Raw genomic sequence first — 18974 nt, 5'->3', positions numbered from 1 at the left:
GGCACTCACATTGAACCCACATACACACACACACACACACACACACACACACACACACACACACACACACTCAAATAACCCCCACACACACATATCTTCCCCTCAGACCACATCAATACACAGGTGGCAGTGACTCTAGGCGTCTCGGTGGCCCAACCACAGGTTGTGCTTGTCAGGCTCGGTCAGTGTCAGTTTTCCGTCCAGTCCGCCTCGCCCACGGCTGCACCACATGACTCTGTGCTATGGGGTGCAGCACTAATACTCAGGTACCGCTTTGGTGTGTGTGTGTGTGTCAGGGTTGTGCACAATTCGAATTGCAATTCTGCTTCCTGTTTGCTACCTCAATTGACATGCAAGAATTGAATTCGGATTTAAAAGCCAGTTTCAATTCAATTCTGGAATTTTGCACAAGCCTGGTGTGTTTGTGTGTGTGTGTGTGTGTGTGTGTGTGTGTGTGTGTGTGACTATGTCGTGACATGGCCTTTTGCCTTCTGATGCCTCTCTACAATCAGCGTTGCTGTTAATAAAACAGGGGGTGTTATGTGATGATGTGAGCATGTCGCTGCAACACCAATTTTCCCTCTGCTGGAGAGAGTAGAGTAGCCTCGGGTTGTCAGAATGGCCTTTGCTTCCCCCACTACACACAGAGGCTTGTATTTACCTCACCCAAGGCCTTGACCACTGGTGGACAGTGCTCAGTGATTTGGACCGCTCCATGCTGGGCTCAGGAAATAGGGTGGAGGTGGATAGATTGAGAGCTGGAAGAGCAGGGCATGAACTTGTTAACCAGAGAAAGAGAGAGAAGGGTAGAGAGAGAGAGAGAAGGACAGGAGAATGAGAGAGGGGGGGGGGGGATAGAGAGAGAGGGGTAGAGAGAGAGAGTAGTCCCATCTAAAGTATGTGTATATGTATATGTATATAGTTCCGTCTAAAGTATGTGCATCTCTCTTAGGAGAGAGAGGGATGGAGAGATGCACTGATGTAGGGAGGGAGAGGAATGCACTGATGTAGGGAGAGAGAGAGAGAGAGAAAGAGAGAGGGATGCACTGATGGAGAGAGAGAGAGAGAGGGATGCACTGATGTAGGGAGAGAGAGAGAGAGATGCACTGATGTAGGGAGAGAGAGAGAGAGATGCACTGATGTAGGGAGAGAGAGGGATGCACTGATGTAGGGAGAGAGAGAGAGAGGGATGCACTGATGTAGGGAGAGAGAGGGATGCACTGATGTAGGGAGAGAGAGAGAGAGGGATGCACTGATGTAGGGAGAGAGGGGATGCAGAGGGAGGCTGGTCCTGCTGTTCTGCGCCCACCGCATACTGAGAAGGGACAGCTCTCCGCAGTGGTACTCTGGCAGCAGAAGGACTTCTATACACACACACACACACACAACCTCATACTGGCATAACACACACACACACACACAACCTCATATGAGATCAACATAGAACTAGAGAATGTAATTCCAGGGAATTACGAGTGCTTAATAAAAGTTGATAGTTTAAAAGTAGACAGTTGAATATAGATTGGGAGTTGATCACACTAGTTGACTGAAAAGCCCAGGCTGCCAAAACAGTTGTGGGCAGAGGACACAATTGGCGGGAGTCATAGCTGATGACAACTGACAGTTGGATTGGTTCAAATATTTCATAGGGAATTATTGTAGTGAGGACTTTTATTTTGAAACCGCTTTGGGCAGAGGAAACAGTTGACGGGAGTCATAGTTGATGACAACTGAAAGTTGGAATAGTTGAACAGTTAAAATGTTGGATAGTTTAAATGGTTAAATAATTTAATAGGGGATAATAGCAGTGAAGACTTTTATTTTGAAACAGTTGTGGGGAGAGGAAACAGTTGACGGGAGTCAAAGTTGATGACAACTGACTGTTGCTAGAGTAGTTATGGTGGTTGCTATGCTGGTTGCTAGGTTTTAACTGTGAATGTGGTTGCTAGGCTGTTGCTTGGGTACTTGAAGTCATTGCTAGGTTGTTGCTAGGGTGTCCATGGTGGCTACTATCAGAAATAAAAGAGTTACTACAGTGGTTTGCTAGTATAATCATCTTGGTTGCTATGGAAACTGACATAGATGCTTAATTTCAATGGTTGCTAGGTAGGTGGTGGTTTAATATAGTAGGCTAGAGGCATAGTTAATGATAACTGACAGTTGGAATAGTTGAACAATTAAATAGTTGGATAGTTTAAATGGTTAAATTATTTAATAGGGAATTATTGTAGTGGAGACTTTTATTTTGAAACATTTGTGGGCAGAGGAAACAGTTGAACAGGATCTGTAGTCTTAAGAGAGCCAGATTGTATGCTTAAAGCCTGAGACACTCAGTTGCTGGAGGTGGCCGGAACCATATGGCTCTGGCCGGAACACTTGGCATAAGATTCTAAGTGCTCTATTGTGATGCCATAATCACCAATGTTAAGTCTATGGGGAAAATTGTAATAGTTTTTAATTAATAGTTCAAAAAGTATAAAAGTTACAAATATGAAAAATACATTCCACACCTGTCCTAAGTAAGACCTACGTAACGCAGTTTGAATGAAGTTTCTACATTAAACGGTTGAAGCTGCATTAAACGCAGAAAAAGCGTTAGAAGAAGAAGAAGAAGAAGAAGAAATGGGATAACAGTAGATTGCATTTTCATGCACTCTAATTATTGACATAGACTATCACTTACTCACATAAACACATCTACACACACACACATCCATGCACCCACAAACCCAAACTAACAAACACACTAAAATCCTGAGTGTAGGGGGGGGGGGGGATAGTTTTTCTTTTTCTGTCTCTCTCTAGGATGGACAGTTTCGTGAGCTTTCCAAAATGTTTAAGCATAGACACACCAGCTTTCTCCACCACAACACTGATGGCCGTTACAGATGATATACAGCCCTACTCTAGTCACACACACACACACACACACACACACACACACACACACACACACACACACACACACACCAATGATTGATTTGAGTATTAGTGTTTTGTTTGAGGGAGTGAGTGTGTGTACTTGTGTGTGGGTGAGTGAATGAACGAGTGAACAAGTTGCCAATATTGTCAGAAGGGGAGGGAGAGAGAAAGGGACAGAGAGAGATAGATAGAGATGGAGAGAGAGAGAGAGAGAGATAGATAGAGATAGAGAGAGAGCGATGGAGAGAGAGAGAGTGAAAGGGCTTTATTACTCTGACCTTTCTTTCTTCCCTCACAATCCTCTCTTTCTCTCACCTCTGTCTGTCTGTCTATATCTTCCCCTCTCTCTCTCTTTCTCTCTCTCTCTGTCTTCAGTTGAATGGTGCAGTGCCGTAAGCTCATTACAAATGAACCAATCACGGGTTGAGAGTCTGACCTTCCGTGCTCGCGTTTTACTGCCACCCCCACCCACCCACATCCAGACATACGTGCACACGCACACGCACACACACACACACACACACTCCTCTGTTACCTCTCCTCACCTCTCTGCAGCGTAGCCATTGTGTGCTCCCAGGTGTCCTTGTGTGTGTGTGTGTGTGTGTGTGTGTGTGCCTGTTCCCACACTTGCTCTTTTCATGTGTAATTGACCTGTGACAAGGATCTCTGTCTCTCTCCGGGTTGTGCAGCCTTCCCTTGGATGCCCAGTCTCTTTTCATCTCAATTCACTTCACAATTCTGATTGTGTGTGTGTGTGTGTGTGTGTGTGTGTGTGTGTGTGTGTGTGTGTGTGTGTGTGTGTGTGTGTGTGTGTGTGTGTGTGTGTGTCTATTATACCGCTGTTTCTGTCTGTGTAAGAGATCAATTGTGTGTTTTGTGTATGTGTGTCTGTGTGTGTGTGTTGTGCATATCTCCAAAAAACGAATATGCAATTCTTTCTATATACTGCCTGTATATATGTATGCACACATGGGGCTATGTGTGTGTGTGTGTGTGTGTGTGTGTGTGTGTGTGTGTGTACCCAGTCCCATCTCATCTATTTTCTCCATCAGGGCTCCCTCCTCTCCAAAGTGCGTAGCCGGCCCTTCCCAGACTCCAGCTCTGGCTCAGACTCTGCGGTATGTTACAGCACGTCCAGGGGGGGGGCGGGGCCTGGCGTTGCCTCCCACCAATCAGGCTTCACTCCCCTGACCCCCCCCCCCACCCACAATCCTTCCTCCCCCCCCCCCCCCCCCCCCCCCCTTCTTCTCCACCTGCCGAAAACCATAAGTCTGCTACCAACCCTCCTTGTGCTTGCTGCCCAAATCCAACCCCACCCCAACCCCACCCCAAACCCCAACTTGCATTGCTCCCGTGGGGAATCTAAGATGGCTTCCTCTGTCTCCTGTCAGAATCTAAGATGGCTTCCTCTGTCTCCTGTGAGAATCTAAGATGTCAAGCTATCCATGCCAAGCGCAGTTCGATGGAGTCTGCTGTGCGATCAGCAGACCCTCTTTCTCCTCAGCCCGCTGTGGACCTTTGTCCTGTTGCTTCTGGGAAGCAGGGGGTGGGAGGGGTGGCATGGTCTCTGTTTGCGGGGTCGGGGATCGTGCTTGGGAGGCCGGTCTTTACCCTTCATCCTCCACAAGGTGCTCTGATGCTGTCTTTCTGAAGAGCGATGTCGCTCCGCTCTGTCTGTTTCCTCGGCGACCTCACATCCTGTGGGGCTCTTCCGTTGCGTCGTCTGTGATGTGAGGCTTTGCTTCTTCCTCCTGGTGCTCTGTTTTTCCGCCTCCTCTTTTTTCCCCTCTTGTGGGCCAAAAAAGGTCTGTGAGCTTTTGGAAGCTTTCCAAACCTTGCTGGGACCTAGTGACCAAAATCTAAACAGCTTTATGAAGAGGGTCTCTGAATGCCTGTGGTAGATGTAGCCTTCAGCCTGACATAGATGATAATGGCTGTGATGATGATGATGATGATGATGACGATAATGATTATATTGAAAATATGGATGTGATGATGATGGTTGGAATGTGTGATGATGTTTGATGTGAAAAACTCATGATTTTTGCATATGCTATCTCTGGTAAGTGCTGAAGGTGTCTTTAACACCTCCACAAATTCTCTTTCACAGAAGTGCACACACACAGACACACACACACACACACACACACACACACACACACACACACACACACACACACACACACACACACACACACACTAACAGTCACACTCACCTCCTCTCCTTGGTAGCTGCCTTCCAGCTCCTTTATTCCTTCTGTGGGGGCCCTCTTTGCCTGTAGCAAGACAACGCTGACTCACACTCATACAGCGAAACATGTGTTCCTACATCAGGCCGCTTTGTTAAAAGCTTATGGGGGAAATCGGCCTGGTTTCGGGCCTAATGACCAGCCACACGGCAGCCGGTTCAGGGACAGGTCTGGCCCGCATGTGGTGCGGGGAGCACGGCCAGATCGGTCTCCACGCTCCGCTGTGATGTGGAGACGCTCTCTGAGAGAGAACATTAGTTTATTTCTCAGGGCAGAGCTTCTGGGAATGTGTTGGCTGCAGACACGAGCAACCAGACACATCACAGCAAAAGGGCACAATTAGCTCGCCGGGTGTTAACCCCGTGCGCTGACGTGTTATCCAAAGTTTGCGTTTTTCGGCGCTCCCGCAGCAGAGTAGTTCGCTGCCAACCGCGCGCTGGCACGGGTCGGAGGTCAGATTTAATTAGGTTCCAGGTTTTCCCCAAGCGCTGCGGCGAGGGGGGCCGACACCAGCGGTCAAGCCAGCCTCACGGAGCGGCGCTGCCCAAGTCCAAATTAGATTCTTACTCACAGCTTAGAACCGCCTTCCAAAAGCCACCACCCAAAAGAGGGAAACAATCTCTCTTTTCTTCCCTCCCTTTCTCTGTCTATCTTTCCCTCTCTCACTCTGTCTCCCCCCTTTCCTCATTTTTTTCTGTATCTCTCCATCCACTCCTCTCTAATTCCCTCTCGCCCCCCCCCTTTTCTCTCTTTTACCCTCCCTCGCTCTCTCTCTCTCACTCGCTCTCTCTCTCTTTCTCACTCTTTGGATGAACCATTCGACTTGTAAATTGGCTGCCAGCAGATGATCTGAATGTTGGATTGGAAGACTGAACTTCTCACTCAAAAGCAAACACTGATGAAAGGTTCAGTGAAGGAATAGCCAGAGTGTGAGAGTGTGTGTATTCTCCCTAAAAAGGAAGACAAAGGACAGCACAAAGCGTTGTGGGGTTAGCTGGCCTTCAATGTACAGCATGTAAATAAATATATATATATATATTGTATATATGTATAAAAAAAAAGCACACTCTTTGATTTAATAAGACCTATTTGCATTTGTTCCAGACAAGCGGTCAAGATGAAAGCATAGATCTGCGGTAATAGCGTGTAGAGCTCGCTCACACACACACACACACACAGACACACACACACACACACACACACACACAGACACACACACACACACACACACCTGATTGTGCAGTAATGACTCTCTGGCTCAGCCTCTCGGTGCAATCATTTGCATTTGCTATTAATGCTTTTGGAAGTCACGCTTGTATGTTGGACTTAATTAAATAAGATCCAATTATGAAGCTGATTGATGCCCCTGATGCCTACAAAGAGGCCCTACAATAGGGGGCAAGGTGTGGGGGGGGGGGGGGGGGGTGGAAGTAGGTAGGTGCTGCATGTGTGTTTGTTGGGAGTGGGGGGTGGATTTAGGGGTGTGTGTGGGGGGGGGGGGGGGTAGATGGTTGGTAACTACCGTATTTTCCGGACTATAAGTCGCACTTTTTTTTATAGTTTGGCTGGTCCTGCGACTTATAGTCAGGTGCGACTTATATATGAAAAAAAATATAATTGAACATGTTTTTAAATGTTAATTTATATTAACTGACATGAACCCTACGTGAAACATTACGTCTACAGCCGCGAGAGAGCGCTCTCAAATGCACAAGTCCTGTGCACTTTCAGTCAGAGATTAGTGCTTGCACTACGCCTGAAACACACGTGCACCTAAATCCTCAAATAATGGCAGGGATTCTATTTATAGCCGGGCCTCAGATTTGGACAAATAAAAGCCAGTATAATTTTGTTCCAATTTAACTCATAAAAGAGCTCTCTCTTAATATTTTATATTGTTGGTTGGTATTGTTGCCAATGAAAAGTCATTTACACCATGAGTCTCCAACACGTTGCTCTCATTGCTCTCAAGCTAGTCGCATGCCGCACCCTTCTGAGCTAGAGGCTGAAGCCTACATTTAAACACAATTGTTGCTGCCAGGCATCAGCCTATGAATTTTATAAAAAAGTAAATCATGCATAATTTAAAAAATAACTACATTTAGGCTATCTTAGACCTCTTTGGCTATACAGAATAAGGTTTCCCTTATATTTCCCTTAATAGTAAGCCATTAAATACCCCACAGATTTCAGTGGTCATCAGTCCCGATATTTAGCAATATAATCAACAGTCCTAACGTAAATTAAATCTCAAATTAAACATCTGCTTTTGATAGCCTACCCATGCCGCTCCAAACGAAAAGTAGGCCTATGTCTCACAATAAAACGCAAGAAATAAAGGACTATATTATAGCTGACTCGAATATAAGCCATGGCCAAATAAGCTTTGCGCAGCCTAAATTTGAGGATTTACGAGTCTCCTAAACATCCCTCACCTGTTATCTAGACATGCAAGAAAACATTTGAAAACAAAACGCACTGCCATGTAATATTTGATTGCTGTTTTGCTACTAATTATCTTTCACGTAATGAATACGCACAGAAAGTGAAAGTAGGCCTAATGTGCGCTCCGTGTCTGTAGCTGTCTGTTCACGTCCGCAATCGAACGTCAAATAGAGAAGTCATCCATGTTCTCTACCTTATAGCCTAGGCGGTCATGCTTCTGTATTTGCAAAATTCCTGACGGTTCCTGATCGCTAAATGTTTGTTTTCCTTTGTCGATAGCGGTTGATGTTGAAGCACCTATAGGCTATAATTTGACTTTAGCGGTGACAAATCCTGCTGAGAGAGAGAGAGAGAGAGAGAGAGCAACGAAAGAGAGGCACCCCCAAAGTGGTCCTGCGCGTGCGTGTGTGTGTCTCTGCATGGGGTTCAGTTGAAGTCAGAGTTGGTCCGTCAATAGTCCCGCACTCAGGCCGCTCCATTATTATAGTAATGTCAGACAGGGTACAGGGTAAAATGTGTGGGAATCTCTCGCATTATGATGGCTAGATTTGCGGGACTTTTATTATTATGCTCAATACTAAGTAATAATTTATTCGCAATACCCTCAATCCCGCGCTGGAATTTAGACCCTTTTAAATTTGCATCTTTTTTTCTCTCGCTCTCTCGGAGGTGGCCAGCCAAGCAATTGTCCTGTGCCAATATATCGTACAAAATGATTGATTGCATTGCATTCTCCACATTTTTAGCTAAATTTTCATGTACCACATCAGCATTTGAGTTCAGTGATTTTTTTTTTTTGTAAATTGCTTTACATTTAGCGTCGGGCCTTGTCAGCAGCCTTCGGCTTGCCTCTTGCCACTATTCACTCCTTCTTCATTAACATTCCCTGTAGAATTCTCAATATTTTTGGCCTCAATGTGTAGGCTACAGTTACATAGTCTGTCTGTTCTTAAATATCACCTGCTTGCTGCAGCTTCGGTCTGCACGTCCTTTTAAACCCGCATCTTTTTCTCTCTGGAGCATTTAATCTGCTGCCAGCTTGTATCTCCACATCGTCCAAAATGCTTGATTACATTGCATTCTCCACATTTTTAGCTACATTTTCATGTACCACATCAGCATTTTTGTTCTGTGAATCTTTTGTAAATTGCTTTACAATTACCATCGGGCCCATAGGCCTATCGTTTCGGTCATAGGCCTATCGTTTCGGTCACGTCTAAAACTGCATCTTTTTCTCTCTCATGAGCATTTAATCTGCTGCCAGCTTGTGACTCCACATCGCCCAAAATGCTTGATTGCATTGTATTCTCCACATTTTAGTAACATTTTGGTGCACCTCATGGCATTTTCTTTCAGTGAATCTTTTGCTTTGCAATTACCTTCCTGCCCTCCTCTTGGCTGCCTTCACTCCTTCATCTTCATTAATCTTTTTGGCCTCAATAATCCAGTTATAGTCTCTGTTTTTGGTTTTGGATTTTGTGAAATACATTTCTAAATAAATGCGACTTATAGTCCGGTGCGACTTATATATGTTTTTTTCCTGCTCATGACGCATTTTTTGACTGATGCGACTTATACTCAGGAGTGACTTATAGTCCGGTAAAATACGGTACTTAAAGTGAACTCCATTGACGTAAAAGGATTGTGGAAAGCTGAAGATTGGGATTTGTGGCAGTGGGATGCGGTATGGGGGGGGGGGGGGGGGTTAGTGCAGTAGAGGGGATACAGTGGTGGGGCATTTTCTCCATCAAAGGCTGGGAAAAGAGTCCTTCTCAAGTTGGCTTTACAGCAGCTGACAAGGCTGAGGGGGGTTTTGGGTCGCGTCGCTGCCGGGCCTGCGTGACCGTGTCGGGGTCATTTCCACCACGGCTGGCCCTTTAGGGGGATTGGACTGCTTCATAGCCTTGTCGGGTTGGGAAATGAAACGGATTGGAGAGCCGGGTCATTTCTTCAGGCCTTTATCTGTAGGAGAGGAGCTTGTCAGGGTGCTGAATGACCAGTGGCTTTTAAACTCTAATATTGTGTGTGTGTGTGTGTGTTTGGGTGTGTGTGTCGGATTGTGTGTCTGCCTGCCTGTGTATGTATGTGTGTGTGTGTTTGGTTGTGTGTGTGTGTGTGTGTGTGTGTGTGTGTGTGTGTGCGTGTGTGTGTCTGACACTGTGTGTGTGTGTGTGTGTGTGTTTCCTCCTCTCCTCCAGCTCTCCATGCTCTTCACGGAGGAGTGTGATAAGGTGCGGGACCTGATGCACGTGCACTCCTTCAGCTACGACTTCCATCTGCGTGTGGTGCACCAGTACCTGCTGGGCTCGCACATGACCCTGCGCCAGGGCTACCAGCTCACCTGCTTCCTGGAGGACTTCATCCGACACCACCCGGACATCCCCAAGTTCGGACGCAACCACGTCTTCCAGGGTAGGTGTCCCGGGGGGGGGGGGGGGGGGGGGGGGGCACGCTTCGCCAGGTGAACCGAGAGGTATCATCTGCAGGTCAAAAATCAATCTTTTCATTTCTTAAGGTTTAGTCGTCTAAATGTGTGTTGATGGGCCTCTTGGGTGAAAAAAAAAAAACAATTGCTCTCACAGTCCACTATACAGCATAAACGTCTCTTAAAAGCATTTTGTTGTTGTTTTTTTGTTGTTATGAAGTTTTTTTAGTTTTCTCAAGCAAAAGAAAAATATTTTTCGATTCAATCCCCAATATAAGACAAACACACACACACACACACACAAAATCAATAGAATCCCCAATAGGAGACAGATTGGCACTCTAATGTATGAGTATGCCCTGGTGACCTGCGGAATGAAATGAGATGTAATAGTGGGGTCTCAGGGTTAGCCCAGCAGTGGTGTCCAGCCTTGGTGATGGCCAGGGCGGCGAGTGCCTCGAAAGAGCCAACACACACTGCAGCATGCTGGCTATAAAGCACAGAGACCATGGCCTAAAAGCCTGGCTCATTCCCTGGCATGAAAGGATTCCACCAACCCTCATAGCTGAGTCGGCACAAAGCCCTCAAGGTATTTGTGTACTGTATGTGAGAGAGTGTGTTTGTGTGTGTGTGTGTGTGTGTGTGTGTCTGTATGAGAGAGTGTGTGTGTGTCTGTATGTGAGTGTGTGTGTGTTTGTGTGTGTGTGTGTGTGTGTGTGTGTGTGTGTGTGTTGGCCGTGAGTGTGCCTGAAGGCGGGTAAACAGATAAACTGTGCTCATTGGCACAGAGGCCGTCGGCTCTTCACACACCCTTTCTCAGATGGGACAAATCCACTTCTTGGCTCCGCAACAGCGCTACATGGATGAGTTCTCAAGTGCAATAAATGTGAAAATGCTTGGGATGTTCTGCCAAACTCACCTTACTTACTGTGTGTGTGTGTGTGTGTGTGTGTGTGTGTGTGTGTTGTTTGGCATCATCTTCCAGTAAACACTGAAGTATATTTTTCCCCCTTATGCAAATGTTTCCGTGTGAGACACTGAACTGTTTTTTTTTTCTTTTTTGTGTGTGTGTGTGTGTGTGTGTGTGCAGGGAGCTTCTCCATCTCCACAGGGATGACCACAGCTCACCAGCTGTATAACTACATCACGGACCACGCTGGCACCTACGGCATGAAGCCCCTGCGCATGTCCAAAGCCCCGCCCGCCCCCGAGAGCAAGAAGGGGGCACCCAGCGCTGACCTGCACGAGTACGCCCTGGTGGCCCTGTGGAACAGGTGACGCACACGCGTGCACACACACACGCATGCACACACACGCATGCACACACACACACACACCCACACCCACACCCAGCGCTGACCTGCACCAGTACGCCCTGGTGGCCCTCTGGAACAGGTCACACACACGCACGCACACACACGCGCACACACACACACACACACGCATGCACACATACACCCAGTGCAGACCTGCATGAGTACGCCCTGGTGGCCCTCTGGAACAGGTGACACACACACACACACTAGAGTGTGGCTATCCGACCTGAGCCCGACGGGTCGGGTTCAGACAAATATTTAGAAATTATAGTCGGGTTCGGTTCGGGTTCGGACACATGGGGGTGATATGCATTGGAAGCTTTACATTTAAAATTGCTTATTATGTTGGGTAACCAACAGGTCTGCTTTACATGATGCAAACGTTTGTTTTTTGAGAAGAAAGTAAAATGTAAAAAAGACCTAACAGCTTTCTTCCTGTGTGCAAGATTTGTTTATGTAGCCGTGACAACCATGTGCGCTTCAGGTGCCATGTCTTGGGTGACGTTAAAAAAAAGTTGTTAGCCTATCAGGAGATTTTAAGATTATTTGCGTTGCATACTGTGGTAAAGACATAGGCTACTGGTAGGCTATAAGGTCGTCTCATTCAACTGGATGAGGATTTCCTCGAGTTGCCCCAATTAACGTCGATGCTGCATATGGATCAGTGACAGAGGCACTGTAGTTTAAAAGACTGTTGCAGTTCATTTCAAGACTTTTCGTCAATGGTAAGACTAGAATTCTATTTCAATAGGCTATGCTTGCTTTGGCCTCTTGTGTTATGTGCGCTGTGTGTGACCTGCGTGCGTGCACGCTCAACTGATTCTGTAGACAATTCCATTTGTTGTTTGGTCCGTTTAATGGGCTAAAAAGACGTGAACGTTTAATCACTAGCATGGGAATAACTGAGGCATCATCTGCGTCGGGCTTGGGTCGGGTTCGGACATGGGTCGGGTTCGGACATGAAAATGAAAATGCCTGTCGGGTTCGGGTCGGGTTCAGACGTAACTCTGTCGGACGCGGGCCGGGTTCAGACAGAAATGTGCGGCCCGAACCGCACTCTAATGCACACACATGCACGCATGCACACACACATACGCACACACACGCACACAAACACACGCATTCACACATTCACATTTGCATACAAATACACACACTAATGCAAACACACATCCATGCAAACGACCATACATGTATGTATGTATGTATGTATGTATGTATGTATGTATGTATGTCTTTCTGTGTATATACCAATTCAGTAACCCTTGCTTTAACAGTGCCCTAATTACTAAGTATTTACCTAGTAAATAAATTATAGTGTATTATTGTGTAGTTACCGTAGTAACATGAAGGTAAATACAGATAATCACCATGTGAATTACTAAGAAAAAGCTCAGCTATACCACAATTATTACATGGAAACAAACATGAATTAATTTTAGTCATTCATTAAGGGGTAATGCAGGTGTTTCTAAGAATTAATCTACGTTCATGGAAAGTATGCAATTCTAACTTAAGTCATTACCAGCCTAAATCATTCACAACTACATGCTTCTTAGTTGAGTTAATAGATAATAATGAAGGTTTTTCTTGGTATTTCCTATATATTGAGGGGATTGTAAAAAAAAAAACCTACAGTTATACATGTCAAAGAGAAGTAAAATATCTATGTACTCTCATATTTACATATATAGTGCAGATATACGTTTGCCTAATGTACAGCAAAGCTTTATACATACAAACATATTCACCCACAGAGAAATATCCCTGTTCATAATCCAAAGCAACTGAAAGCAGGCAGAGAATGTTTTAATCAGTTAACTCTGGAGGCTTGGCAGTCGTCAGCGTGTTCTGCAGAGGCTCTGTGTCAGCATTACGGAGAGAGAGAGTCCTTATTTGCAAAAGCTCCGTTTGGACCAGAGACCTGACAGCAGATGCAGCAGTGCAGGCATGAAAAAAATGTCCAGGACTGGACTGTCAAAAAGTGTAGGAGACAGACGACGTCCAGGACTGTCAAAAATTGTAGGATAGAGGCGACACCATCAGTAGTGGACACTAGGCGGCATTCTCAACACCGCTGGAGAAAGATCAGAACTAAACACCTGCAAATACTGCACATGCATTCATTCCTCAGTAAATTCATCATTCATCATAAAAAACAGTAATATGGACACTCTAGATAGTTTCAGACTTTGGCAGTGAGGAGTTGATTTGTCCATTCCAGTGCCACGTCACTTGATATGATTTGATTTCGTCTGATGACCGAGGATATGCCCTACGTTCGGGCCAATTCCACCCAGTCCTCTGGACATTCAGGCCTACAGGAAGTGACCTGAAGTCCGTTACAGGAAGTTATCTCCTGAATCGGCATGTTGATAAAGTATTCCGTGTACTCGTCTGTGATTAATGTACATGTTGCTCCCATGGACAAATGGGGTTGTTTTCCAGGGCTCCGACATATTGATAAAAGGTAGACCTTACCTGTACGTTGGGTTAAACAAGTGTCAGCTAAATGGGCAGTGTAGTAAAAGGTAAAGGCAGTTTTTGTTGTAGTAAGTGTACTTGGTCCTTATGGTGACTACAGACAAATATCCTTGTCATTATTAAAGGCGGACTACTACAGTTGTGCTCCATTCACATAGCATATGTCCATTCACCTAACACACACACACAACACACACATGCGCTCGTATCCTGCGTGATCTTTTTCTTCCTCGTCCTCCACACGTAGTCCACAGCACAAGTTGGATGGACTCGAGTAGGCTAGTGTGTGCAGGGCTGTTTTAGCACTTTTTCTTCTCTGCTGCATGAAATGAATATCGGAACTCCCCCTAATACCACCGGTCCCGTATTTCCGCCGTCTTGCGTGTACGGGTCACTTAATATCCATTTCTATACAAACCAAGACGGCGGATTCCTAAAGAAACGCAAGCACCCACACCACAGGTGTATCTAAATTAGCTATGTACCAAAAATGTAATTTTATCGTGACTCGAAGAGCTGTAAACAGTGTTGTAAGGCTGTGTGCTCAAATCCGTCTAACCGTTTCAATGTGCCATTGAAATGGCGTAGATAGGCGACCCACCAGGCCAGCACTAACCTCAGTGCGTGGTAAACAAAATCGGATATTTCAGGCAGTAAAAGCCCCGTTAAGGACCAAACCAGATTTGGTTCAAATCTACACACCTATGGCTACTGAAAAATGTAAGGTTCATTTATCAAATGTTATTTTTAAGTATTAAAAAACATCATTGTTTTAGAATTTCTGAACGAAAGTGGTGGTAATTGGAGGTGCTACGATAGTGAGTAGCCGCTGTATCTGTATCATTTCCTCACCCCCCCCCCCCCCCCCCCCCCCCCCCCTTCCACACGTCTGTCTCCTTCAGCTCAGGGACGTTTAAGGACCTTGACGGCCTGCGTCACCATGACGACTTTGACGTGTCCCTGCTGGTGTGTCACAACGCGGCGCCGTTTGAGGAGCAGTCAGAGGGGGAGAGGCACCTGCTCAGGTGAGACAGGAGTGTATGTGTGTGTGTGTGTGTGTGTGTGTGTGTGTGTGTGTGTGTGTGTGTGTGTGTGTGTGTGTGTGCTGAGGTGAGGCAGGAGGTGATGTGAGAGCAGCGCTTCTCAGCTGCTGCCAGTGACACCTTTGTCATGAGGGGGGGGGGGGGGGGGGAGAGAGTTACACAGTGGAAATGCTTTTTTTTATACTCTGTAGTCTGCAACAGTTCTTGTGTGTGTGTGTTTGTCTGTGTGTGTGTGTGTGTGTGTGTGTTCGTGTGTTCGTGTTTGTCTGTGTGTGTGTGTGTGTGTGTGTGTGTGTGTGTGTGTTCGTGTGTTCGTGTTTGTCTGTGTGTGTGTGTGTGTGTGTGTGTGTGTGTGTGTGTGTGTGTTTCACAAGAACAAATAACAAATACAGTAGAAAAGTAGACATGTGCATGTTATGCACAGCAGCCTCCTGTGTTCCACTGTGTTCGAGGAGGTAGTCAATGGCCATGTCATGCAGTCACAGGCTGTGTTAGTGGGGCTGCATTAGTGCATTCACGTTTTTCATCTATACAAATGCATTGCAGAAATACTCATGATATGCATCACTGTCTGTAATAGTTTCGCAATGTGTGTGGCATGTTTCTATATATATGTGTGTGTGTGTGTCTGTGTGTGTGTGTGTGTGTGTGTGTGTGTGTGTCTGTATGGCAAGCCGATTGAGCATTTATTCAGATATCTTGATATCAGGCATAATTGTCATGTACATGCAAACCATTTCTGTCCACTAGTTAACTAGTGAGCCATTTCTGTGTGAACTAGTTAACTAGTGACAGCCAAAATGCTCACTAGTTAACTAGTAAGGCCCAAATTCTCTCTAGTTAACTAGTTCATATGTTTCATATCTTACTAGTTAACTAGGAATGCTCAGCATGTTCACTAGTTAACTAGTGGACACTGAAATGTGCACTAGTTAACTAGTTTAAAGACTTCTATATTTTACTAGTCAACTAGTAAGGTACAAAAATGTTTACTAGCTGACTACTGAATGTCAAATTCCCACTTGTTAACTTCTATGTAATTTGGCCAGCCGCTTGAGCATTTATTCTGATATCTTGATATCAGGCCAACATGCAAGCCATTTTTGTCAACTAGTTAACTAGTGAGCCATGTTTGTGCACACTAGTTAACTAGTGACAGCATAAATGCCCACTAGTTAACAAGTGAACACATATTAGCTTCACTAGTTAACTAGTGAGAGCCAGAAATGTCCACTAGTTAACTAGTAAAGGCCAAAATGCATACCAGTCAGCTAATTGAAGGCTTTTTGGGTCTCAAAAATGTAAAAAATGTGCACATGTTTACTAGTGAAGGCAAACCTTCTCACTAGTTAACTAGTTGGAGTAGGTCAATGTCACTAGTTAACTAGTGAACCATAAATAGCTTACTAGCTAGCTAGGTGATGGCAGCAGGCTCACTAGTTAACTAGTTGATGCATCCTTTGTCCAAACTAGTTAACTAGTGAGGTCATAAATGTATACTAGTAAACTAGTTGAAGCCTAAATTCACACTAGCTAGTGGCGCAGAATTAAAATTAGGAGGCGGAGAACTCTGGAAATTGAGGCTTTCTATTGGCTCCCTATGTCCAAATAGAACATGACAACCAATCACAGCGCAGAATTTCACAAAATCCCACCCACAACATTTGCATGTGGCACACAAGTTAACATGCTGGCCAAAGGAACTTTAACTAGTAAACTAGTGGCTTCAATGTGACACTTACATGTAAACTAGTGAAGGCAGAACTGCTCACTAGTTAACTAGTGAAGACACAAATGCCCACTAGTTAACTAGTGAGGTCTAAAAAGTGTCAATAGTTTACTAGTGTGCACCAAAACACCCACTAGTGAACTAGTGATGGCAATTTCAGCCCCACTAGTTAACTAGTGAGATGCCAAAATGGTCACTTGTTAACATGTAAAGGCCAAAATACCCACTAATTTACTAGTGAGGGTGTTGTGGGCCTTACTAGTTAACTAGTGGCATGCATATTTTGTTCACTAGTTAACTAGTTACACCTAAAAACACAAACACTAGTTTACTAGCTAGAGTACCTTTGGCCAGCAGTTGACAAAAATGGCTTACATGTACATGACAATTATGCCTGATATCAAGATATCAGACTAAATGCTCAATCGGCTTGCCATATGTCTGTGTTCATATGCATTTTTCACTTGACAAATCTTCATTTGTGTGTGTGTCTGTGTTCATATGCATTTTTCACGTATGTATGTATTCATATTCTAACTATGTGTGAATGGCTGCTAAGTCAAAGTCAAAGTCAGCTTTATTGTCAATTTCTTCACATGTTCCAGACATACAAAGAGATCGAAATTACGTTTCTCACTATCCCACGGTGAAGACAAGACATATTTTGCCAATTTAGGTCCACAGACAAACATAACATTCAAGTAAACAAAAAAGTAAGTAAATAAGTAAATAAGAGGGCACATATAATAATGAAAAAATAAGAGCAGCAAAATTTGGTTGAAATTGTGCATAGACAGTCAATAAAATACTAGTGCAAAGTCAGGCCAATAAAAGGCTTGGGTAGTTCTGTTTGACCTAAGTAAGAAAGAAAGTGGCATAGTGGTGCAAGTTATGTAAGAGCAGCAGAAGTGTTGTGTTTTCAGGACAACAACACCAAGTTGTAAAGTGTACAAGTGTGCAAGTGTGCAAGTGGAGTAGTGCAGGCGGCCATTTTGGGTCCAATGTCCAGGATAGTGCTAATTCATATCTCTGTGTTTTGGACGTCATACGTCAGTCTTTGTATCGTATGGCTGGATCTTCATTTGTGTGTGTGTGTATTGAATTGTATGTATATGTGTTTGTATACAGTGTTCTTTTACATACTCCTATGTCTATGCTTGCGTGTGTGTGGCTCTCAATATGTGCTTTTACATATGATGTCTCGTGTGTGTGTGTGTGTTGACTTGTATGCACAGTTAAGAACAAAATTATTCATACCCCTGGCAAATATTGATGTAATGTTGATTTCTTTTTATGAAAAATGGCATGTCCAAAATTATTCATACCCTTTTTAAATAATCAATGGACACATCTTTATTTAACATCAAAGCTCTCGAAATGGTTCTTATAGTACCTACCAAGCCTCTCCATGTCTCCACAATGATTTTAGACCATACCTTTTTAGCAGCAATCTGGGTTTTGAGGCAGGAATTTGCCATCACTTTGGCCTTGTGCTCACTTTTTTGACTAATTGAGGTCTGGACTCTGGCTGGGCCACTCTAAAATGTTGACATTGTTCTCTGTTAACCATTCCTTGCCTTGTTTAACTGTATGTTTTGGATCATTGTATAGTTTAATGGTCCAATGATGCCTATTGGGGCAGGTCTCCTTGCACACTGCCTGATATTTTCCTCCTAAATCTCAGTGTAGCCTCTTGCTTTAGTGTACCGTTTACTTTGAGAAGGTCACCAGGTCCCTCTGGTTGAAAAACATCCCAAAAGAATACTTTTCTAACCCCCACAATTGAAATGGACATGGTGTCATTGGAATTTAATGCTTTTTTTTATGCCAATCTCAGGCCATGTCCCTGGGTCAAAAAGAAATCCAGCGAAAGCTAAATTCTTTGTCCAGCTGTGCCCTTATAAAGGTTAAGCTAAGTTGCGCATGTTTGGAGAAGAGTGATCCATGATCAGCATCCAAGATGAACAAGTAATCCATTTTGAGATGGAGTCCAAATTTCAACCACCAAAACACCATCCACAATGTGGACAATAGCTATAGAAATGTATTAGTTTTGGGTGTTTTTCAGACAATGGACCCTGGTGAACTTCTCAAAGTAAACGGTAACACTAAAACAAGGGGCTACATTGAGATTTTTGGTGGAAAAGATAGAGAGACCTGCCCCATTGGGCATCATTGTATAAGTATAAGTATATATACTCTTTTGATCCCGTGAGGGAAATTTGGTCTCTGCATTTAACCCAATCTGTGAATTAGTGAAACACACTCAGCACACAGTGAACACACAGTGAGGTGAAGCACACACTAATCCCGGCGCAGTGAGCTGCCTGCATCAACAGCGGCGCTCGGGGAGCAGTGAGG

General features: G+C 44.7%; 1 protein-coding gene across 7 annotated transcripts in view; it reads left to right on the top strand.

The window, feature by feature from the left end:
* Nucleotides 1–18974, top strand: part of szt2 (SZT2 subunit of KICSTOR complex) — a 127468-nt gene that overhangs the window by 97093 nt on the left and 11401 nt on the right. For 6 of the 7 annotated variants that reach the window (XM_042057768.1, XM_042057763.1, XM_042057765.1 and 3 more), the window contains 4 exons: nt 3975–4040; nt 9815–10028; nt 11132–11315; nt 14744–14866. In XM_042057768.1, coding sequence (XP_041913702.1) covers nt 3975–4040; nt 9815–10028; nt 11132–11315; nt 14744–14866 — 587 coding nt within the window. The remainder of the gene's footprint in view (nt 1–3974; nt 4041–9814; nt 10029–11131; nt 11316–14743; nt 14867–18974) is intronic. The other variant, XM_042057767.1, reaches the window with a different exon arrangement.

The sequence above is a fragment of the Alosa sapidissima genome, chromosome 12 (assembly GCF_018492685.1).
Source record: "Alosa sapidissima isolate fAloSap1 chromosome 12, fAloSap1.pri, whole genome shotgun sequence".
Lineage (NCBI taxonomy): Eukaryota > Metazoa > Chordata > Actinopteri > Clupeiformes > Clupeidae > Alosa > Alosa sapidissima.
Note: the sequence above shows the minus strand (reverse complement) of the source record. Positions and strands in the feature narration are given on the sequence as shown.